A 25739-nucleotide genomic window follows, 5' to 3' on the forward strand; every position below is an offset into this window, starting at 1 on the left:
GCAGGGGGGCTATGACTTTCCTGAAGTCCACAATCATTTATCCTGAACTCTGCCCCTCTCCCCTCTCGGCCCCTCTCTGCCCCCCTCTCACGGACAAAAACCACATCCAACTCTTAATAACACTGAACTGGTTGCATTGTTGCATTTTGTCATCATTCTCAGGTCCCTGTCTGTATGTCCCTGTTTTGTGCACCTCATCATGCTGCTACAAGAACTGTCTCATGTTGTACTGAAGCCACACTGGGTCAGTGTTTACACTTGGGTTTAAGGGGTATTTATTATTTATGGGTTTGCACTTTATGGGATGCTCCAAACGTAATTATTGTTTTTTTTGTGACAATGACTACAAATAAATTGATTGTATGATTGATTGATTGATCTCCACTGTCTTCTGGGCGTTAAGCTCCAGGTTGTTGCTGCTGCATCAGGACACCAGTCGGTCCACCTCCCTCCTGTAGACTCATCACTGTCTGAGATGAGTCCAATGAGGGTGGTGTCATCCGCAAACTTAACCAGTTTGACGGAGTCGTGGCTCGAGGTGCAGCAGTTGGTGTACAGGGAGAAGAGCAGGGGAGAAAGTACACAGCCCTGTGGAGATCCTGTGCTGATAGTCCGAGTGTTCGAGACATTCTTCCCCAGCCGTACGTGCTGGCTCCTGTCCGTCAGGAAGTCAGGTTGGCGTAGCCTGGCGTAGGTTCCCGGGGAGTCCAGATGCTGGAGGATGAAGTGAAGGGCCAGATTAGCAGAGGGTCCAGGAGGAGGGAGGTGAAGGACTTGAGGTGGTGCAGGACCAGGCGCTCAAATGACTTCATGACTACGGACGTGAGCGCCACAGGTCTGTAGTCATTAAGTCCAGTGATCCTGGGCTTCTTGGGGACGGGCACGATTGGTGGACAGCTTGAAGCAGGCTGGGACGTGACATGACTCCAGGGAGGTGTTAAAAATGTCCGTGAAGACAGGAGCCATTTCATCAGCACATTGTCTAAGGGTGGAAGGAGAGACACCATCTGGGCCCGCGGCCTTACGGGGATTCTGCTTCCTGAAAAGCTTAGTCACGTCCTGCTCCAAAACTGTGAGTGCAGTGGGGGAAGAGGGGGGGGGGGGGGGTCCAAGGTGGGTTTGGAGGTAATGTCCATGATGGTGAGGGAGGAGGGGGAGGTGTGTGAAACTTCAAACCTTGCATAAAAGCTGTTTAAATTTTCTGCTAGTTGTTTGTTGTCCAAGGCGGGAGGGGCTTTGGGCCTGTAGTTGGTGATTTGCCTAAGCCCTCTCTAGACAGAAGCAGAGTCGTTGGTGGAGAAATGCTGCTCCAGACGTGTATTGTACTTTGCTTTAGCCTTTTCCACCTCTTTGCTAAACGCATACTTACTACTGTAGCCTTCACGATCTTCTGCCCTGAAAGCCATCTCCTTTTCCCTCCTCAGATGTCGGTCTGGGTGTGAACCAGGGTTTGTCGTTGTTAAAAGTCACCCTGGTGCATGATGGAATGATGCTGTCCTCACAAAACTGAATGTATGTCATCACAGTGTCTGTGTGTACTCATCCAAACTGTCTGTGGCAGCCTTGAACACATCCCAGTCTGTAGTGTCCAAACACGTGTGAAGCTCCTCCACAGCCTCACTGGTCCACTTCTTAGAAGTCCTCACAGCAGGTTTGGAGAGTTTCAGCCGTTGCTTGTAAGCAGGGATGAGGTGAACCATGACGTGATCAGAGAATCCCAGAGAAGCGCGGGGCATGGCTCTGTAGGCTCCACTGACCGTAGTGTAACAATGATCCAGCGTCTTCTGCTCTCTCGTCGGGCATTTAATAAACTGTTTGTACTTGGGCAGTTGCTGGCTCAGATTTCCTTTAAAAAAATCCCCCAAGATGATGAGTAAAGAGTCCAGGAAGGTTCGCTCCACATTCAGAATCTGCTCCGTGAGCACACGCTGGGCCTCGTGCATGTCCGCGCATGGAGGGATGTAAACAGCGGCCAGAATGAATGAAGTGAACTCACGTGGAGAATAAAAAGGCCTACAGTTAATGAACAGATATTCCAAGGCGGAAGAGCAGTGTTGGGAGATCACAGTCACATCCGTACACCAGGCGTTGTTGATGTAGAAACAGACACCTCCACCTTTCGTCTTTCCCTGGAGAGTCACCGTTGTCTGTCCACGCGGAGGAGCTGGAATCCCTCCAGGTGAAGCGCGCAGTCCGGGATACGCTCATTGAGCCATGTCTCCATGAAGCATGAGACGCAAGAGGAGGAAAAGTCCTTGTTTCTCCTCATCAGCAGCGCCAGTTCATCCATCTTGTTGCTGAGTGAGCGAACATTAGAGAGGAAAATCCCAGGTAAGGGCGTGTGAGCGCCGCGTCTCCGAAGGCGCACCAAGGCCCCTGCCCGCTTTCCTCGTCTTCGGCGTCTCACTCTTTTGGCCAAAAAGTGAACAAAATCTACTGCAGGTACTAAAAAGCCTGGCAGTAGATCAACAGGAGTGGTAGTTCTGATGGATAAGAGCTCTTCACGGGTGTAAGAGCACGCGAACACAGGACAAACACACAAAAACAAAAAACACACAGTGCACCAAATCACCAGGGCGACCGTACGTGGCGGCATCTTGGCATCATAAATGCTTGTGGAGACGGATGTTTGACTCTGCAAGTGAGGCCTGCTTCCTTGTGAGAAAGTGTACTGCTTGATGATCAGTTGGAACACACACGAGACCATCATCCACATAGAAATGTCTCTCGATAAGCACCTTCTCTGATCACTCTCAGTCCGGAGATGGCAACGGCAGGTGAGGGACTATTACCAAAAACATGAACCTTCATATGGTACTCGATGACTTTATTGTTGACATCATTTTCTTCATACCACAGAAACCTTAGGAAGTTTCGATGGGCCTCAGTTACCTCAAAACAGTAGAACATTTGCTGGATATCTGCTAACAGCCGCTTTCTCCTTGCAAAAGCGTAGCAAAACACCAATCAATGCGTTATATAAATCTGGTCCAGTTAGCAGTACATTATTTAAGCAGATTCCTTGAGTACCGTGAGCTTGAATCAAACACCACTCTAGTCTGGTCTGGCTTCCGAGGGTGATATACTCCAATAGTGAGAAGGAACCCAGCATTCCTCACTGCTGTTGAAAGGTGGTGCGACTTCAGCATTCTCCATTTTGAAAGAGGAATGTAAAATACTGTTCCAGCATTTTCTGTTTCAATGTTTTCTCTAGTGACGTAAACCTCTGACCTGCTTGCTCTTTATTGTTGGGAAGGCATGGCTGTGGTTCTTTGAATGGAGGTGGAGCTACCCACGTGTTACCTTTCTGGTACACTTAATTGTCCATCTTTGGATCATCAATTGATGGAGCAGGTCTGTTGTCCTTGTCAGTTTTGTCAAACACCGTTTTCCTTAGTGTTTCCTCCATTACTTTAGGAGTACGTTTGAGTTTGAGTTTTGATGATTGGCTTGTGGCTATTTCCTAGGTACAGTGGATGCGACTGGATTCTCTAGCTGCAGGCCATGTGGCTTACCTGTTTTCTACTGGGCTAAGAAACAGAAAGTGATGCACCTGACTTTGCACGAACTCTATCCACAAACCAAATCAATACAATACTGAACAGATAACCTAATGAATATTAAACAAGACAGTTGCTTTACCTGTTTCTAAGAAAGGTTTGTATTAGTACTTCATCTTGTAAAAGCCAACAAATAGCTGTAAATAGATGTAAATGTATCTTAACTAGTTTGTAGCTTTCACAAACCCTTTTTTTTAGGCATGTGCACATGTTTAGAAGAGTTTTATCAACCCCGAGCATTCACTCAGTCATCAGACAGCGGCACATGTTGCTGCTTTTACAATAGCTGAATGGGCAAAAAAACAAATGTACACATTTACCAAAAGTTGGGTACCCCATATTTTTAAGTTCATCTTCCTGTACCAAAGGATACGATTTCCAGCCCTGCAATGTCTCAGTGGTGCTCTTGCTGCCTGTTGCCAGGGCTGATAATGGCCCATTTGTAGTAGTCATAGGGACTGACAGCTGGACCTATATTTAGGGAGTCTGAATCTTTGTCCCCTCCCTGACCTCAGTGTGGTCGAGGGATTTGAGCACCTGAATGATCCTGGGAGCTATGTTGTTGGGGGCTCCATGTCCCTGGTAGGTTCACCCATGGCAAACAGGTCCAGGGGGATGGGTCAGACTAGTGGTTCAGAAGCCCTTTATGACAAGTGCACGACCAAGGTTAGCTACGTCACCCGGACCGGCATCACCGGGACCCCACCCTGGAGCCAGGCCTGGGGTGGGTGTTCGAAAGCGAGCGCCTGGTGGCCGGGCCTTTCCCCACGGGACCCGGCCGGCACATGGGGCCGTCCGTCCTCACATAGACCCACCACCCGCGTAAGGAATTGTAAGGGACCGGTGCAGAGAGATCTGGACGGCAGTCCAAAGGCGGGGGCCTCGATGACTGGATCTCCAGGCATGGAGATTAGCTCTGGGGACATGGAATGTCACCTCACTGGGGACGAAGGAAGCCTGAGCTTGTGCGGGAGGTTGAGCTCTACTGACTAGATATAGTCGGCCTCACCTCCACACACAGCTTGGGCTCTGGAACCCAACTCCTTGAGAGGGGCAGGACTCCATTTCTCTGGAGTTGCCCACGGGGAACGACAGTGGGCTGGTGTGGGCTTGCTCACTGCCCCACAGCTCAGCCGCCACGTGTTGGAGTTCACCCCGGTGAACGAGAGAGTCGTGTCCCTGCGCCTTCGGGTGCACCATGGTTGAGCACAAGGGTGCTCGGAACGTCTGGTGGAGCCCTCTGTCAAGGGGGTCTTCAACTCACACCTCTGGTGTCCATGTTCTCCACCTCTATTGTCAATGCGGGTGCTTGTAGCTGTGGTCGCAGCAGCAACCTCGAACCCGGAGGTGGACACCGGAAGGTAAGGGATGCTGTCAGGCTGAAGGAGTCCTATCGAGACTTGTTGGCTTGTGGGACTCCTGAGGCAGCTGACAAGTACCGCCGGGCCAAGCGTGCCGTGGCTCGTGCAGTCACGGAGGCAAAAATCTGGGGTTGGGAGGAGTTCAGGGAGGCCATGGAGGAGGACTATCAGATGGCCTCAAAGATATTCTGGCAAACCGTCCGGCACCTCAGGAGGGGGAAGCAGTGCTTCACCAACTCTGTTGTTGAAGCACTGCTGACCTTGATTGGTGTTGTTGTCGAGCAGTGGAAGGAATACTTTGAGGATCTCCTCAATCCCACTGTCACGTCTTCCGAGGAGGAAGCAGAGACTGGGGCCTGGAGGTGGACTCGTCCATCACCCTGGCTGAAGTCACCAAGGTGGTTGGCAAGCTCCTCAGTGGCAAGGCTCCGGGGGTGGGGGGTGAAGTACCTTAAGTCTCGGCTGTCTTGGCTGACACGGCCCTCTGTATAAGAAGGGGGACCAGACGATGTATTGCAATAATAGCGGAATCACACTCCTCAGCCTTCCTGGTAAGATGCATTCCAGGGTACTGGAAAGGAGAGTCCGACCAATAGTGGAACCTTGGATTCAAGAGGAGCAGTGTGGTTTTCGTCCCAGTCGTGAAACACTGGACCAGCTCTATACTCTCCGTCTGGTGCTTGAAGGTTCATGGGAGTTTGCCCAACCAGTCCACATGTGTTTTGTGGATCTGGAGAAGGCATTCGACCGTGTCTCTCGTGGTGTCCGGTCCCTGTATGACCTGAGCAGGAGCTGTGTTTGCATTACCGACAGTAAGTCAGACCTGTTCCCGGTGCATGTTGGACTCCACCAAGGCTGCCCTTTTTCACCGGTTCTGTTCGTTGTATTTATGGACAGAATCTCTAGGCACAGTCATGGGCCGGAGGGGGTCCAGTTTTGGGACCACAGGATCTCATCTCTGCTGTTTGCAGATGATGTTGTCCTGATGGCCTCATCGAGCCAGGACCTGCAGCAGGCACTGGGGTGGTTTGAGTGTGAAGCGGCTGGGATGAGAATCGGCTTCTCCAAATCCAAGTTCAAATATCTTGGGGCCTTGTTCGTGAGTGAGGGAAGGATCGGTGCAGTGTCTGCAGTGATGCGGTCACTGTATTGGTTTGTTGTGGTAAACATGGAGCTGAGTCGAAAGGCAATGCTCTCGATTTACCAGTCAATCTACGTCCTACCCTCACCTATGGTTATGAGCTCTGGGTAATGACCAAAAGGACAAGATCGCAGATACAAGAGGCTCCTACATTGTCCATCTTTGCTCCTACACGTTGAGAGAAGCTAGCTGAAGTGATTTGGGTATCTGCTCAGGATGCCTCCCTAGGGAGGTGTTCCGGGCATGTCCCACCGGGAGCAGGCTCCGGGGAAGACCCAGGACACGCTGGAGAGAATATGTCTCTCGGCTGGCCTGGGAACGCCCTGGGGTCCCACCAGAGGAGCTGGAGGACGTGGCCTGGGTGAAGGAAGTGTGGGAGTCCCCGTTTAGACTGCTGCCCCCCGCGACCTGGCCCCAGATAAGCGGATGGATGGATTAATGTTTGTAGACCATGGCCTCACAAGTCACCCTCTGACTGATCATGTACTCTACAAATGATTATGCTGTTCCTGTTTAAGCATAGGATTATCTTGTTACTAAACTCTGCATTTATGCCTTCAAACCTAACAATAGTATGCTGCTTGTGTGTTTATCTTAGCTTTTGGTTCCGTTGCTGCATTTGCCCAGTACAGTATGTAATATTGAAATTTATGTGTGACATATGCAGTTGTGTTTACACACATAAGAAGCCTGAAGGCAGTCTTCAAATGCTGATTATTCTAAAGCCTTTGTTTTCTTTTTCTTGCAGAGCATATCATCTATCGTACAAGCGGGTTTTAGCTGTCAAAGTAAATGTCATATTGGTGCATCATTTATTCATTTTGAACAGTAAAAGTGATTATTTACATAACTGTTGTCTGGTCTTGTATATTTGCAGGTCATTCCATTGGATATCACAGTGGAATTACAGAAGCAGATCATGTCTGAGTTAGAAATTCTCTATAAGGTGAGACCGTATTCTGGTTCTGAAGTCTAGATACTGCTGATAACAAATCAAGTATTGCTTTAGTGCAGGACTTGAGTAATAATGGCTGCTAACTTCTCCAGTGTCCTATGGGGGCATGTCAAATTACTTTTGTTACTAGAATTTTATTTATGTAATGTATTTTGGGAATTAATGATACTAACAAAATATGATTCAGTTAACAGTGCAACATTTAAATATATCCCAAAGCATAGAAAACAATTACATTAACTGTTGAATCCTATAAGAATTCAACAGTTCTTACATGAACTGTTCTTACATTCCAACATTTCAAAAAGTGTTTGTATAGGATGCTATGATTAGTGCAGTGAAAACTAATAAGCTGAATGCCCTTTCTAATTCCCTCATTGTGAACATTGCTACTGTTGAAATAGTAAGTCTTGATTTATTTCAAAAAAATCTTTCAGTCAAACCATGACCATTTAGCCAAACTGTGAGAAGGATGAAATTTTGGTTATTTTAATTCATAAAGACAACTACATATACCAGGATTTAGTTTCATTTTGGTACTGTTGCTGATGGGCTGATTATAATTAAGCTATAACCTTCTAAGATTATAATCATTTAATGTCTTGTCTTTCAGTGTGATTCACCATACATCATCACCTTCTTTGGGGCCTTCTTTGTGGAGAACAGGATATCTATCTGCACAGAGTTTATGGACGGTGAGTTTGTGAAGGTCAAACCTCACGTTTTTAGGCGAGTTTTGAATGCCTGTCCACACCTAGTCTTTACCCATTTCCACTTGTGCAGTTTAAAAGAGTGTTAGTGACGCAGCACACATGTGTGCTAAAAGCTACAAGGGCGAGATGGTGCAGGCTTAAGTGCACTTGTTAGCATGTGTGTTTCGTCTGTTCTGAACTGGAAGCGCGCGTGTCTTTGGACCTGTGCTTGTGGCTTAATGATCTGAATCCCATAATCCACACATCTGCAGAAGTCTGTCCAACCTCTGCACTCTTTACACTGTCAAAGTTTTCTGCAGGAGGGTCACTGGATAAGTACAAGAGGATACCTGAACATGTTTTGGGAAGAATTGCTGTGGCGGTAAGTAGTTCATGATGTATTTTGGCAAATTCAGAAGATTTCTATCTAAATTAAATCTGAGTTGACAATCTGAAAAAAAACAAAAACAAGGAATTGTCTTAATCATTACAATCTTTATAATTATGATGCCAAACTACTCCCTTTTATCTGCATTTTCAGGGGCACCTGTTTAAAATTCAAATGGTATTACATAATTGAGTTATGAATTTGGCCATAGTATTACCAGCATCTTTGTTATAGGACGCATATTCTGCAAAATGGACTTTTAAGAGCTTTTATAATGGTTTCTTACTTTTGTATAGAGTGCATCATGCCTATTTGAGTAATCACAATTCTCCCATATTCAAAACGCCAAAAGAAAAAGACCCCAAAAATAAAAATTTTCTCCTACCCCTCATACACGCCCACGCATCACTTTGTTGTGATGACATTTATAGTGACAGAGGCGAAGCAGGTGCGAATTACTGTTGCACTTTTCACCTGAATTTTGTGGACTTGGTCTATTCCTAGGTTGCTCAACATTGAACAACATTGTTATATAAAATGCCCAAAATATAACATAATAATCCATATGTAGTATGGTAGATTATAACTAAACTATTGGTCAAAAGTTTGGACACACCATCTCATTTCAATGTTTTATTTTTTTTATTTTTACAACTTCAAGTCTCCGGATGTTGTGGGGCTATCTTGGTTGACACATCTCTGCAACATCGCGAGGCGGTCGCAGACAGTACCGCTGAACTGGCAGACCGGGGTGATGGTTCCTCTGTTTAAGAGGGGGGACTGGAGGGTGTGTTCCAACTCTAGGGGAATCACACTCCTCAGCCTTCCTGGTAAGATCTGTTCCAGGGTACTGGAGAGGAGAATCTGACCGATAGTCGAACCTTAGATTCAGGAGGAGCAGTGTGTTTTTTTGTCACTGGACCAGCTCTATACTCTCCATCGGGTGCTCGAGGGTTCATGGGAATTTGCCCAACCAGTCCACATGAGTTTTGTGGATCTGGCGAAGGCATTTGACCATGTCCCTCGTGGTGTCCTTTGGGGGTGCTCTGGGAGCATGGGGTCCAGGGCCCTTGGCTAAGGGCTGTCCAGTCCCTGTATGACCGAAGCAGGAGCTGTGTTTGCATGGCTGGCTGTAAGTCAGACCTGTTCCTGTTGCATGTTGGACTCCGCCAGGGCTACCCTTTGTCACTGGTTCTGTTCAATGTATTTATGGACAGAATTTCAAGGTGCTGCCAGGGGCCGGAGGAGTCCGGTCCGGAAGCCACAGGATCTCATCTCTGCTGTTTGCAGATGATGATGTCCCGATGGCTTCATCGAACCAGGACCTGCAGCAGGCACTGGGGCGGTTTGCAGCTGAGTGTGAAGCGGCTAGGATGAAAATCAGCACCTCCAAATCCGAGGCCATGGTTCTCGACCAGAAAAAGGTGGCTTGCCCTCTTCGGGTGGGTGCAGAGTCTCTGCCTCAAGTGGAGGAGTTCAAGTATCTCGGGGTCTTGTTCTCAAGAGAGGGAAGGATGGAGCGTGAGATTGACAGGCGGATTAGTGCAGCATCTGCAGTGATGTGGTTGCTGTATCGGACTGTCGTCGTAAAGAAGGAGCTAAGCCAAAAGGCGAAGCTCTTGATTTACTGGTCAGTTTATGTTCCTACCCTCACCTATGGTCATGGGCTTTGCGTAATGGCCGAAAGGACAAGATTGTGGATATAAGTGGCCAAATGGGATTCCTCCACAGGGTGGCTGGATGCACCCTTAGAGATAGGGTGAGGAGCTCAGTCACATGGGAGGAGATCGGAGTAGAGCCGCTGCTCCTCCACTTCGAAAGGACCCACCTGAGGTGGCTCAGGCATCTGTTCTGGATGCCCCCTGGACGCCTCCCTGGGGAGGTGTTCCGGGCATGTCCCAACGGAAGACAGCCCCGGGGAAGATCCAGGACATGCTGGAGGGACTATGTCTCTCATCTGGCCTGGAAACACCTTGGGGTCCTTCCGGAGGAGCTGGAGAATGTGTCTGGGATGAATGAAGTCTCCGAATTCTTGCTTAGACTGCTGCCCCGTGACCCGGCCCCGGATAAGCAGAAGAAAATGGATAGATGGATTTTTACAACTTTTTATATACATACAGAAAACATCAAATATATGAAGCAAGATGTTTGAAATTATGCAGCAAAAATACCTCCACAAAATATTTTTCGTCAAAGTAAATGGTGGCTACTTTGAGGATTTGATACATAATTACCGGTAATATAAAATGTAGAAAAAAAAAACATTGAATGAGAGTGTGTGTCTAGTCATTTGACTGGTACTGTGTATACTAAGTAAACAAAAGCAAAATATGCCTTTTAAAGTGTAACCATTACAACCTTAAAAGGATCCCCTTGAAAAAGAGATTTTGGTCATATATCTTGAACCTTTTTAACACTCCCCTGGTTCGATAAAGGTAAAAACAAAAGTGAGGACGACATCTATTTAGTTTAGAATATAGCACAATCCAGACTGCATTGCATCACGCACCATAAATCACTACAGGGGCTAACTACATTTGAACTTATTTAAAACTGTTACTCAAGACTGTAACTTAACATATTAAGTGAGCCCCCATAGCTCCTCCAACCAAAACTGTTTGGCCCCGCCCCTGTTCACACATCTCTTCAGTAAACAATTGCTTGTGCTGTTACTGTGACTTCCCACCTCTGTCCTGCTACTCTGAGGGCAAGCCACTAATTTTATTAATGATTTGGGCTGGTGAAAATTGGTGTGAGCCGTTCAATTAGCCTGTGTTTTGTGAAGCTATGGGCAAAGTCAAAGTCATCTGGATCATTTAGACAGAGAACACATCACATCAAAGCCTCTCTCTGCACCTATTACCCTCTCCCAATTCCTGCTCCCTTTTTTAACTTTGTCCATAATCAAACCATGACAGCAATTTAGTGTTATTCTAATTTGCAACTCCCCTCCCTCCCCTCCCACCTTCCCCCCTGTGTCACAGTGGTTAATTATCAGGGAGACAAAAGCCCCCATGAGGAGGAGAGGGGCTCTGCTCTGGCCACCATTGTCCTTACAACAGCACTTTTGAGGTAGCAGGACTTTCAGAGCCAGTGCTGCTCTGCCCACACTTCTGAGCTTGTTGTGCCGTGACAAACGGCACCAAGTATCTGAAGCAAGGCCATTTTTTGTACTTGAATCAATCATGCTTAGTATTCAACTTACAGCAGACAAGACAAAAGACAAAGTATCTAATCTTTTGCTTTCTATACAGTATAGGGTTGTCAAAAGTATCAAAAATTAGATACTAATCAATACGAAAACTAGTATCGAAACTAGATTTATGTCACAAGACAGAAATGAACCTTTCCCGAATAGCTTTAGAATGATCTCGAGCTGTATCAGAACAAGTATAACACATGGACTAGTATTTGTCCATGAACCACTATAAAACCTACCTGGATGACTAAGGGGTTATACATACATAAAGCCATATGGTAATATAAAAGAAAGTACTACCATTTAATGTTGAAAATCACATTTTATAATCATTGTAGTATCAGAATCAAATATTGAGTATATTCCTTAGTATCGACATCAGCACAACAGTAGTACAGTACATAAATTGCCTGCATTCCTTCTAAACAAAGGCAAACCTCTTAGTACTGCTATCTGTGGGTGAACACTGCCTGAAAGTCTAAACTCAGGGTAAATAGAGACTCATGAATAATTCCATACTTGTGCTTACCAAATATCTGTGTGGAGTAGGATCTGACATTACTGTAAGGACAGCAGTCTCCATGGAGACAAGCAGGTGGCGGACCCAGTAACAGCTTAGTTGAAATGATACACTTTGATCTAACTTCTGTGTGTATTTGTAGGTAGTCAAAGGTCTGACGTATCTGTGGACCCTAAAGATACTTCACAGAGGTGAGTAAGACCTCGGGCCTGGCTGTTATCAGGAAAAAAAAAACAGAGTTGATCCAGACAGACTCCAAAGTGCTGACGCGGTAGTTCCATAAAGCAGTTTGTCTCTGCAGATGTCAAGCCGTCCAATATGCTGGTGAACACCCGAGGACAAGTCAAGCTCTGTGACTTTGGCGTCAGCACACAGGTACACGCAAACACACTCTCATTATATACTAATACTAATGCATACTTTCAGATCGAGGCCAGGAGCCTATAGCCCCTCTATGGGGTACGATTCACATGTGTTGAATTGTTAAGGGGTATTATGCAAAATTTACTTTTTAAAGCTTTCTAGCATGTTAGAGCATTGTTCCCTCATCAAAAACATGCCCGAAGGAGGTTTTATGTCATAGATGACATAAAACCTTCTTAAGGCATGTAATTTAGCAGTCTCTCCCGCTATTTGAACTCTCCTTATGGTTAACAGTGTAATTCTGTTCAATGCTCAGCCCATAAGTCTACGATAATAATGATTAAAGGTAGCATAGTTATCTATGGGTTAGCAGTTGATACTCCATAGAAGTGTAATCCCTCTTTAAGGATTGGGTTCACAAACTTTTCACATTAATCTCATGTCTTAAAGTTTTGTGTTTATATAGCCCCAGTTACAGTGTGCAAAAATATTTAAAGGTGCACTATGCAACTTTTCTGGTGGGATCGCTGCCACCTGCTTGTCATCATGGATAATGTTAGTTCTTACCCCTTTGTCTTTCTTGCCTTTACTGAATTTTACATGCTCATATTACCTGGAACTTGGCCTGGCGGCAGTTAAAACGGCTCATATTAGGCTATGTTATAATGTTTCCTCATCACAAACCTTCCTGGGGTTGTGTTTTGTTTCATTCACTCATGCTTAACACACAAATCCTTCATCTTTAGGCTGAGTTCTTCTCTTAAACAGAAAACACATCACATTGTGATGTCATCTGGTCATACAGAAAGTGGTCCACTGTGTTTTTAAACTCCATTCACCTTTAGTAGAATCATTTGGATGGTTTCAGCCCTGTAAATTCCTATCTCAACTGAAGTAAAGGTAAAAAGTAGCTGTTAACTTGAAAACTACCACTGCATGACATCATATGGTGCAACAGAGCATTTTGAGCTTTGGAGATGTAGACAGACTAATAATACAGGATAATAATACAAAAAATTGCATAGTGCAGCTTTAATCAAAGTATATTTACACTAACACAGAAGACCTTGAACTCTGTGTAAGATTTTGTGTTATAAACCAAGCCAATATATGCATTTTGACAGTTGAATGTTAAATTGAACCAGGGATATTCGACCTGACTCCACCGCTATTTTAAAACATGGCAGTTTTGAATAATAAAATGTCACCTGAACCCAGCCAATGTGCGGCGTGCAGTTTAGCGTGTAGATCTGCGTACATATGGTCAACCTGTCAATCAGCGTTTTCATTTTCACCTCTAAACACGCAGGCACTCCCATGGGTGCCCCCCCCCCTTCCCCCCCACCCCCCTTCCTCCTATTGTTCCTCTGCGTCCCCCAAAAAAATCACTTGTTATAATTATGGCCCACACACAAGAGTGTGGCCTCATTGATATGTATGCAGTTGAGGCACTGAGCAGACAATGGTCTACGGCGTTTGGGCCATTTGTAATGTAACCATTAGGGACACAGCTCCAGCATGTCCCCCCCGGACTCTGTCTGCCTGCCCCACAAATACTGCATCCGTATGGTAAATACACCTCGACTCTCTCCAAGGTGGTATTTTTTTTACTGCAAAATGTAAAGTCTTGTCCTCATTTTGATTTGCTTCAGTTTGTCTTCCTCTCACACATGCAGCCTGTAGGGCACGCAGAAAATATACAGGGCCATAAGGGAGTGAAGGCTCATTATTGTAGGCCGGTCACTGATGGGATGTGTTTTGTAGCCACACATACACAGTGCTAATGTCTCCTTGTGAGGCCAGCGCCTACATAGGGCAAACTTGTGTATTTATTTAAACACATTTTGGGTTCTGATTGTGAATACATGTGTCTTACGACCATTGGTTGATTAAACTATAGGGGGCGGTCCCTTGATTTATATAAGGGGAGCGGAAGGGGCTGTCCTCATACCTGAAGAAGGTCAGAGCGACCGAAACGTTGTATGGAATAAAATTGCATTAAGAGTGAGACAGTGTGCGGGAGTTTTTCTTTAATTTTTAAACACATTTAAAGGAGACATACAATGCAAATGCAATTTCTGTTGATTGATATTCATTTTAAAAAATTTTTGTATTTTGATTGCTTCATGCTTGTTTGTATCCTAGAAAACCTTGGAAACCAGGAAAATGTTTTCCAGACATGTAAAAATTTGAAAAAAGACCAAATGTCTTTTTTTTTTTTTTGTAATCTACGTATTTTGTCCTTTGTACACACTTTGCTATGTGTCACATATAGGCGTCCCGTATTTTCCTGTGTTATAAGCGGAACACTAAACTCACAAATTTCCATTCACATGTGGATGAATACTTGTTTATTGTAAGTGGATATGATTGGTTTTCACATGTGTTCTTATCTAATAATTTGGGTCATCTACATAACAAAATAACAAAATATAGTGTGTTTACCTTGGTGTAGAATTCATTTGTAATAATTGTGGACTTTGGGCCCTGTTTTTAGACGGAATATCTTACTCACTTAATTGTATTTTGACTGGTAGCATGTTTGAGTAATTCTGTTTGGTAGAGTATGAAATCCCAGTTTTCACTCACCCCCTATCCCTGTGCAACTCCATGTATTTATTTACATTTATTTGGAGGAAAAAAAGCAAGTCTGGGCCAAACACAACACACATTAAAAAAAAAAAAAAAGTTGAAAACTGATGAAATTGTGCTCCTTGCTATGGTGAAAAGGTAACATTTACTCTTTTGAACAGAAAGTTAAAGCATTGGTTTCTATTCTGTTTTAGATCGCACATCCACTACTTTTGGCTTTTGACTGGCAGTGCATGTTTTACAATGAAAATAAAATGTTCAAAATAACTATATTAACATCAAGATAAACATGTGTGCTACTGCACTCTGAAAAAAAATATGTCTTTAACAAAATGCTGTGATAGTAGCCTTCAAAAGACGTGACAGTGTACATGTAACAGGTAAGAATCATGGCATGGTGATGTATTAGTTTGTGTTTAGAATGTCAAGACGAATGGATAATAATAATAATAACAAAAATAATAATAATAATAATAATAATACATTTTATTTATAATGCACTCTTCATTCCATAGACTCTCACAGTGCTACAATAAAACAGGAACTTTAAACAATAATCATGAATATTTGAAAAACCAAACAGATGTGAATTAAGAGTATTCTACAATTCAAATAAATGTGAACCTTAACCTGATCCTGACACATTTTCATGTTAGAGTAGTGGTCATCTATTCCTCAGTGGAAGTTAAGGATATCACTGTTGTTTGATCGTGGTGTCAGTCATTGTAACAGTAACAGTATTAAAGCTCTTATATCATGCAAAATTGACTCCCGTGAACTTTTAGTCATGTTGAAACATTACTGAATCAAAGACATACCCAGATATGTGTGTTGTTTCATTCACACATGTTTGAGTAATCCTGCTTTATTAGACTATCTATCTCCAAAGCTCACAATGCTCTGTTCCACCATGTGATGTCATCTAGTAGTAGTTTTTAAGTTGACAGCTATTTTAGCCTCAGATGAACTGATTTACTCTACACTTGAATAACCACAAATTGTTGCCTTCTTAAAAAGTATGTGTGTTTTACCTTTTTTCAGTTGCCAGAGAAAGTCTAGAACATCCTCTGGTGGCCCAAAGGAGGTTTCAACACAGCTTAAATAAGTGGCAATTTCAGCCAGGCTGAAATTATCCAAATGATTCTAATAAAAGTGTATAGAGTTTAAAAACACAGTGGAACCCTTCCTGTATTACAATTTAATGACATCACAAGGTGGAACATGGTGTTTTCAGTTTGAGAGAAAAACTCAGCTGCAGGGTTTGAATGAAACCCTGCAGCTGAATGAAATAAAACACTACTCCAGGTATGTTTGTGATGAGGAGACTGTAACATAGATTAAACATTTGTATAATATAGGCCCTTTAAATAATGACAATGATGCTAATAGCTTTTTGTCCCAGATGTCTCTTTTGTATTGGTGTGTTCCATCACTGCACATTCTTACTGTTTGTTGCATTTATTTCACAGTTGGTGAATTCTATAGCCAAAACCTATGTTGGAACCAATGCGTACATGGCTGTAAGTAAGCATGAGCAGACCTCTTGTATGATAGGGTCTACTTTTTGTGTGCTGATGGTGCTGCTGCTGTTTGTGTTTCAGCCTGAGAGGATATCAGGGGAGCAATACGGCATCCACGCAGATGTGTGGAGTGTGGGCATCTCTTTTATGGAGGTACAGCTGGCTCTGTCATCTCTTTTTGTCTTATAGGATCATATTTACTGTAACACACACCAATTGCATATGTGACAAGAGTATGGGCCTTTCACATAATCAATGCCCGAAGACTAATTGATACTAAAACTAGTGTTGAAACTAGATACTAACCAAGTATCGATCTTTGTCATAACAATAAGGCCGCATGTAATATCAAATCTTGTGATAAATATAACTTTAATTACATTATATTAATAGTATTAAAATAGTATTTATTATAATTATCATTGAGATATCAGTATCGGTATTGAGTACTGAACCTTTTTTTCAGTATCAAAATTGAGGTTGAAATGTAGTGTCTGTACAGCACTAGTAGTAACACATAAAACGTGCAAAGTACTTTATTTTCAAGAGGCATTCACATATTTTCCCACATTCGACACCACATTGAGTGGTGTCAAAAATTAGAACTCGACGAACTCTAATTGTCACAAAAGACCCCGAGAAAAAGTAACGAAAGACAACTCGGTAGCGCCACCTCAAACTTTGATTTTCATGGGGCCAGTGGGAGCCCGACTCGGAAAAAAGTCAACGTAAAAATCTGAAACTCCTATAAAAAAATAGAACATGTCGGGACATGACAAGTTATATTATGGCCCCACCCTAGAATGTACAGGAAGTCGGGTATATTGGATCAAACCCGTTATTGACAAAAGTGCACACCCTCGCATTCAGGACATCTTCTCACAAAGTTTTCATCATAAACACATCAAATTTGGCCAAATCCCACTAAACTCATGTGTGACTAAAGATTATCAATTTTATTTTGAATATGACTTTGGGTGTGGTCAGGGTGAATTTTCAACAAAATCGCAAATTTTGGAATATTTCAAAAAAATATTTCCCTTTCACACATTTTTTGTTGGGAAAACGCTAATGCAGCATTTATGCACATATGTGATCTGAACGCAATGATGCGCAAATCAAGTCACTCTCTCACAAAATGGCTCTCTAGCGCCCTCTTCAAATTTCATTTTCAAAAATTTGTAGAAGACACATGATTTGTCGTGGATCTGTGAAAAAATTCACAGGGACCTTATTTGTGATGGGGCGCACAATGTGAGAAAGTCACATGTTTCTATCTTTTATGGTTTAGGAGAAAAATAATGGGTGGAAAATGCATTTCCCTTCTTCTCCTTATTAGGCCCGAGCCTGGGACAACGTCCCGGCGAGGGACTCATTAAAACCGCGTCCGGAGCACAGAAAATGGCAAAAATCAAGTAGTAAACACGCCCCGACATGGCAGTGAGTGGTGTCAAAAAAAAAAGTCGACGTAAAAATCTGAAACTCACATCAAAAAATAGTACATGTCGAGACATGACAAAAATGATATTATGGCCCTGCCCTAAAATCTACAGAAAGTCGGCCATATTGGATCAAACCCTGGAACGACAAAAGTGCACACATTCAGGGCATTTTCTCACACAGTTTTCATCACAAACACTTCAAATTTGGCCAAATCCCTCTAAACCCATGTGTGATTAAAGATTATCAATTACATTTTGATTATGACTTTGGGTGTGGTCAGGGTGAATTTTCAACAAAATCGCAAATTTTGGAATATTTCAAAAAAATATTTCTCTTTCACACATTTTTTGTTGGGAAAACGCTAATACAGCGTTTATGCACATTTGTGAGCTAAACGCAATGATATGCAAATAAAGGCGCTCTTTTACAAAATGGCTCTCTAGCGCCCTCTTCAATTTTCATTTTCAAAAATTCATAGAAGACAATCAATTTGTTGTGGTGTTTTGAAAAAATTCACAGGGGCCTTATTTGTGATGGGGCATGATGTGAGAAAGTCACATGACTGTAGCTGTTATGGTTTAGGAGAAAAATAATGGGTGGGAAAAAAAATTCGTATTATTATTATTTTGCTCGCGACTTTGAATTCACTTTTGACCCCCTGAACGTTAACGAAAAGTCAATTTTATTGAACCCAAAATTCAAGGTTGGTGAAAAATGTATTATTTTGATGTTCAAAAAAATTAATGTTTCAAAATGACTCAATAGCGCCACCTCAAAATTTGAAATACATTGCGGCAATGAGAGACCTTTTTCATCGTAGACAAATGAAATTTGGTACAAACATAGAACATGTCAAGACAAGTACAAAATTATATTATGACCCCACCCTAAACCCAACAGGATGTCGGCCATTGTGGGCGGAACCCCATTTTTTCAAAATTTTACCTCTCACATTTGAATTTTTTGCACCTCGGATTTTCATTCAAGAAACATGCAAATTGGTCAAAATGAACTAGACCCATGTGGGATTATAGGGAACTCTTTTGGAATTTATGGAAGTTATAAAATGTGGGTGTGGCCAGCCTGCAAAGAAAAAACATGTTTTTTGAAGTTTTAAATGGCCCGTAACTCAAACATGCGGTGTCCTAATTCCCGGCATAATATACGTTTTCTTCAAAATCTTGATCTCAGTGCATAGATATGCAATTCACATATGTCAAATATTACATAGCTCCACAGCGCCCCCTTGAAGTTTTAAATGGCACGTAAAAAAATTTACAAACATTTGAAATTTGGCATGGACATCCATATTCCTATACTGAACAAAAAGTCAATGACACCATACCTCTATTTTGAAAGGTGTTGCCATGGCAACGTCTGACATTTCTCATCGAAATACATGGGTTTTGGTCAACAAGGATGAAAAATAATTACTGTGTCATAGACCATTGAAATTTGGTACACCTATTCCTCTCATCATACTGAACAAAAAAGCCAATGAAGACATACCTCTATTTCCAACCGTTCAGGCGTGACAATGTCATAAATGGTCTCATTGGAATGAATGGGGTAGTATTACTGAGACGCTGATTTTGGAGGGGGGAGAAGGATGTTCACGGTAGCGTGTACCCCGTGGTCGCAAGGGGTGGCGGGGCCTTTATCACTGCTTGCAGTTTTAATTAGGCCCGAGCCTGGGACTCCGTCCCGGCGAGGGACTCATTAAAACCGCGTCCGGAGCGTGGAAAATGGCAAAAATCAAGTAGTAAACACGCCCCGACATGGCAGTGAGTAGTGTCAAAAATTAGAACTCGACAAGCTCTAATTGTCACAAAAGACCACGAGAAAAAATAACGAAAGACGACTCGGTAGCGCCACCTCAAACTTTGATTTTCATGGGGCCAATGGGAGCCCGACTCGGAAAAAAGTCAAAGTAAAAATCTGAAACTCACATAAAAAAATAGTACATGTCGGGACATGACAAAAATGATATTACGGCTCCGCCCTAAAATGTACAGGAAGTTGGCCATATTGGATCAAACCCGGGAATTACAAAAGTGCACACCCTCGCATTCAGGACATTTTCTCGCACAGTTTTTATCAGAAACACGTCAAATTTGGCCAAATCCCACTAAACCCATGTGTGATTAAAGATTATCAATTACATTTTGATTATGACCTCGGGTGTGGTCAGGGTGAATTTTCAACAAAATTGCAATTTTTGGAATATTTCAAAAAAATATTTCTTTCACACATTTTTTGTTGGGAAAACGCTAATACAGCGTTTATGCACATTTGTGAGCTGAACGCAATCATATGCAAATCAAGGCACTCTCTCACAAAATGGCTCTCTTCAAATTTCATTTTCAAAAATTTGTTGAAGACAATCGATTTGTTGTGGACTTGTGAAAAAATTCACAGGGGCCTTATTTGTGATGGGGCACAATATGAGAAAGTCACATGACTGTAGCTGTTATGGTTTAGGAGAAAAATAATGGGTGGAAAAAAAATTTCCATTATTATTCTTCTTCTTATTATTATTTTGGTCGCGACTTTGAATCCACTTTTGACCCCCTGAACGTTAACCAAAAGTCAATTTTATTGGACCCAAAATTCAAGATTGGTGAAAAATTAATTATTTTGATGTTCAAAAAAATTAATGTATCAAAATGACTCAATAGCGCCACCTCAAAATTTGAAATACATTGCGGCAATGAGAGACCTTTTTCATCGTAGACAAATGAAATTTGGTACAAACATAGAACATGTCAAGACAAGTAAAAAATTATATGATGACCCCACCCTAAACCCTACAGGAAGTAACTCACACACGTCCCGGCATGAATATACTTTTTTATTCAAAATGTTGATCTGAACACATAGATATACAATTTACACAGTTCAGACTTTATATTTCTCCACAGCGCCACCTCAAACTTTGATTTTATGGGGCCAATGGGAGCCCGACTCGGAAAAAAGTCAACTTAAAAATCTGAAACTCACATCAAAAAATAGAACATATTGGGACATGACAAAAATGATATTATGGCCCCGCCCTAAAATGTACAGGAAGTCGGCCATATTGGATCAAACCCGGGAACGACAAAAGTGCGCACCCTCACATTCAGGATATTTTCAGTTTTCATCACAAACACTTCAAATTTGGCCAAATCCCACTAAACCCATGTGTGATTAAAGATTATCAATTTTACTTTGATTATGACTTTGGGTGTGGTCAGGGTGAATTTTCAACAAAATCGCAAATTTATGAATATTTCAAAAAAATATTTGTCTTTCACACATTTTTTGTTGGGAAAACGCTAATACAGCGTTTATGCACATTTGTAAGCTGAACGCAATGATATGCAAATCAAGACACTCTCTGACAAAATGGCTCTCTAGCGCCCTCTTCAAATTTCATTTTCAAAAATTCGTCGACGACAATCGCTTTGTTGTGAACTAGTGGAAAAATTCACAGGGGTATTATTTGTGATGGGGCACAATGTGAGAAAGTTACATGACTGTAGCTGTTATGGTTTAGGAGAAAAATAATGGGTGGAAAATGCGTTTCCATTATTAGGCCCGAGCCTGGGACTCCGTCCTGGCGAGGGACTCATTAAAACCGCGTCCGAAACCCGGAAAATGGCAAAAATCAAGTAGTAAACATGCCCCGACATGGCAGTGAGTGGTGTCAAAAATTAGAACTCGATGAGCTCTAATTGTCACAAAAGACCCCGAGAAAAAATAACGAAAGACGACTCGGTAGCGCCACCTCAAACTTTGATTTTCATGGGGCCAATGGGAGCCCGACTCGGAAAAAAGTCGACGTAAAAATCCGAAACTCACATCTAAAAATAGTACATGTCGGGACATGACAAAAATGATATTATGGCCCCGCCCTAAAATGTACAGGAAGTCGGCCATATTGGATCAAACCCGGGAATGACAAAAGTGCACACCCTCGCATTCAGGACATTTTCTCGCCCAGTTTTCATCACAAACACTTCAAATTTGGCCAAATCCCTCTAAACCCATGTGTGATTAAAGATTAACAATTACATTTTGATTATGACTTTGGGTGTGGTCAGGGTGAATTTTCAACAAAATCGCAATTTTTGCAATATTTCAATAAAATATTTATGTTTCACACATTTTTTGTTGGGAAAAGGCTAATACAGCGTTTATGCACATTTGTGAGCTGAACGCAATGATATGCAAATCAAGGCACTCTCTCACAAAATGCCTCTCTAGCGCCCTCTTCAAATTCCATTTTCAAAAATTCATAGAAGACAATCGATTTGTTGTGGACGTGTGAAAAAATTCACAGGGGCCTTATTTTTGATGGGGCACAATGTGAGAAAGTCACATGACTGTAGCTGTTATGGTTTAGGAGAAAAATAATGGGTGGAAAATGCGTTTCCGTTCTTCTTCTTCTTATTATTATTATTATTTTGGTCGCGACTTTGAATCCACTTTTGACCCCCTGAACGTTAACGAAAAGTCAATTTTATTGGACCCAAAATTCAAGATTGGTAAAAAAAAAATTATTTTAATGTTCAAAAAAATTAACGTATGAAAATGACTCAATAGCGCCACCTCAAAATTTGAAATACATTGCGGCAATGAGAGACCTTTTTCATCATAGACAAATGAAATTTGGTACAAAGATAGAACATGTCACGACAAGTAAAAAATTATATTATGACCCCACCCTAAACCCTACAGGAAGTCGGCCATTGTGGGCGGAACCCCATTTTTTCAAAATTTTACCTCTCACATTTGGATTTTTTGCACCTCAGATTTTCATTCAAACAATTTGCAAATTGGTCAAAATGAACTAGACCCATGTGGGATTATAAGCAACTCTTTTGGAATTTTCTAAGTAATAAAATGTGGGTGTGCCCAGCCTGCAAAGAAAAAAGTTTTTTGAAATATTAAATGGCCCGTAACTAAAACATGCAGTGTCCTAATTCCCGGCATTAATATACATTTTGTTCAAAATCTTAATCTGAGTGCATAGATATGCAATTCACATATGTCAAATATTACAGTGCTCCACAGCGCCCCCTTGAAATTTTAAATGGTACGTAAAAAAAATTTACTTTGTCACAAACATTTGAATTTTGGCATGGACATCCCCATTCCAATACTGAACAAAAAAGTCAATGACACCATACCTCTATTTTTAAAGGTGTTGCCATGGCAACGTCTGACATTTCTCATTGAAATACATGGGTTTTGGTTAAATAGGATGAAAAATATTTACTCTGCCAGAGACCATTGAAATTTGGTACACATATTCCTCTCATCATACTGAACAAAAAAGCCAATGAAGACAAACTTCTATTTCCAACCGTTCAGGCGTGACAATGTGATAAATGGTCCCATTCGAATGAATGGAGTAGTATTACTCAGTCGCTGATTTTGGGGGGAGGCGCGATGTAATGGGGAACGTAAGGCAGGATCTCCGCGGTGGCATGTACCCCGCGGTCGCAAGGGGTGGCGAGGGCCTTTATCACTGCTTGCAGTTTTTATTATTATTATTATTATTATTAATATTATTATTATTATTATTAATAAGAATATTTAATTAATTTATGATTTATGACACACATTGTCTAATTCAATTCTAGACATGTCTTTTAGCTTTAAAATATGCAGTATGTTTGCTTTTGTTTATTCATATTTATTTCTAAAAACTATATACTACAACAACCACTTTGTCAGCAACATCCTAAGGCTTTACATTTTGGCCTTTGAATAAACTATAAGGTTACAAAAATGAATATAAAACCTGAACACCAATTCCAAATAAAGGGTCTTTTTAACAGACCAGTGTGTTGTTTACAAACCTATATTTGGAAATAATACTTGAAGACCAAAATGAACCTCTTTGAAGTAACCTGAGCACTAACTGCTTATACTGGCCATGTCCTGTGTTTCACTGATATTATGATGCTGACAGAGCCTTCACTCTCTGATGCCCATACACAGGATATGGTTGGCTGGCCCGGGCAGAATGAATGATCGTAGATAAACATGTGTCTTTTGTGTGCACCCCCCTGGGGACCTGACTTACACACTGTTTTCAAATCACATTTTCATTTGCGCTGCTCTCTTGTCCTCCCACTGACTCCATTGATTCCCCATCTGTAACTGTCTGCGGCGCTCCTTTGGCCTGATAACCGATGATTCACAGCCCTTCCCCGTCAATACCGCCTAATATGCACACAATTACAGCCATAATAGATGAGGCTGGGGAAAGATGACATGTCAGAATTATTGACATAATTTTTACATGAGAGAGATTGACTTTTACAACAGCGCTGGGCCGTATCAAGTGAGGCTACACTAAACAAAAGTGCCTTTAGACCACCAGTTTAAATCTATTTACATTTCAGGGGAGACGCCCGGGGTTGTTGACATTTTAATAAGGTGATGTTGTCAATAAGCAGCCCTTGACCATGATGAAAAATGCCCACCTCAAATGTCAGGGAGAAGTGTGGCCCAAACCCAGCCAAAATAGCAGGCACTACATTAAGTTTAGCCATGAGAGCGGTCTGTCAAGCTGCTCCTTATCCCAGCGTTTTGTTCTCAGTAGGTGGGTAACTCAGGGGGTTATTAACTAATAGCCAGTGTTGTTTGATGAGGGAGTGTTTTTAGATTAGAATCTACACTAAGCTCAGATGAAAGACGAGCACAAGTGTATTTGTGACAGAGCTTTAAAACCTTTTTTCTTTCTTGGTAGGTTACCCCACAAAATCTCAATTTCCACACAGCATTAGAACAAGCTTTTTGTTTTTTATTTTGGGGGTTAATTGGTTGTTATTTTGTCATCAGCCAATGTAAATTCCTTAAGATTCTGCAACCTAAATATAAATTATTAGAATTTGGTCATATTAATTTATTAAATTGACTTTATCTCTTCTTTATACACATCATAACACATACACATCATAGTGTTGTCACAATTTCACTCAAAAGGCTTGATACTGATACCAATTTTGATACCACAATGACAATTAAAAGGTCAGGTTCTAGTTTAATCCATTCAAAAATAATTCAAGAAAAGCAACGTCAATTTTAATTTCAATTTTTTTACTTAGTTTTTGAGACAAATTACAATAATGCCCTGGATTTACATTCACTTTTTGGACACTCAAAGACGTTATTGTAAAAGCAGCTGCAGTTCTCCTGGGGCAGACTGACAGAGGTGAGACAAGATCAGGCTTTAGCAAGCTGTTACGGCCACATATTTGTATCTGGGTTTTGATGTTTTGAACAACCCTTCACCTTAAACACGAAACAGGCTTAAAGGGTCAATATTACACTATTTCCTGATCTATGTTATAATGTTGTTTTCCCATCAACAACATACCTGTAGTTTTGTTTTGTTTCATTTACATATTTAACACACAAACCCTGCATATTTAGGCTGAGGTCTTCTCTCAAACAAAAAACACTCTCTTCCAACTTGTGATGTCATGTGGTAATACAGGAAGTGCTCCACTGTGTTTTTAAACTCCATACACCTTCACTAGAATCATCTGAATCACTACTGAAACAAAGGTAAAAGGTAGCTGTTCATTTGAAAAGTATTGCTTCACGACATTCAAAGGTTAAACAGAGCTTTTTGAGCTTTGAATAATCCTGGTTTATTAGGCCATCATTTCCAAACAGGTGTGAATGAAGCAAAACAACTCCAGGTATGTTTTTGTTGAGGCAACAACATTATAACATGTAATGTAGGACCTCTAAAACATTGTTAAATTACCCAGAAAATGGAGATTTATAATACGTTTTTTAAAACCCATTTTATTGTTCAAATGTAATTGCCCTAAACTGTAGGCAATATGATATCTAGCATGTTTCCTTTCTTATAACTCATGTTACTGTTGTTCATTTTCTCTCCGTTTTTGTCCCTTCTCCACAGCTGGCACTAGGCATGTTTCCATACCCACAGGTACGTTAAGCCCTAAGCTCATTATGCCTGTATGTTCCTGGGATA

General features: G+C 41.8%; 1 protein-coding gene across 2 annotated transcripts in view; it reads left to right on the plus strand.

Moving 5' to 3' along the window:
- The window catches only part of map2k5 (mitogen-activated protein kinase kinase 5), a 104240-nt gene that overhangs the window by 31167 nt on the left and 47334 nt on the right, over nucleotides 1-25739 (plus strand). For both annotated transcript variants that reach the window (XM_033991663.2, XM_055231298.1), the window contains exons 9-17: nucleotides 6811-6850; nucleotides 6940-7008; nucleotides 7631-7712; nucleotides 8030-8091; nucleotides 11959-12007; nucleotides 12118-12191; nucleotides 16241-16291; nucleotides 16373-16444; nucleotides 25665-25694. In XM_033991663.2, the coding sequence (XP_033847554.1) occupies nucleotides 6811-6850; nucleotides 6940-7008; nucleotides 7631-7712; nucleotides 8030-8091; nucleotides 11959-12007; nucleotides 12118-12191; nucleotides 16241-16291; nucleotides 16373-16444; nucleotides 25665-25694 (529 nt within the window). The remainder of the gene's footprint in view (nucleotides 1-6810; nucleotides 6851-6939; nucleotides 7009-7630; nucleotides 7713-8029; nucleotides 8092-11958; nucleotides 12008-12117; nucleotides 12192-16240; nucleotides 16292-16372; nucleotides 16445-25664; nucleotides 25695-25739) is intronic.

Source organism: Periophthalmus magnuspinnatus, chromosome 3 (genome assembly GCF_009829125.3).
Source record: "Periophthalmus magnuspinnatus isolate fPerMag1 chromosome 3, fPerMag1.2.pri, whole genome shotgun sequence".
In the NCBI taxonomy this organism is placed as follows: domain Eukaryota; kingdom Metazoa; phylum Chordata; class Actinopteri; order Gobiiformes; family Gobiidae; genus Periophthalmus; species Periophthalmus magnuspinnatus.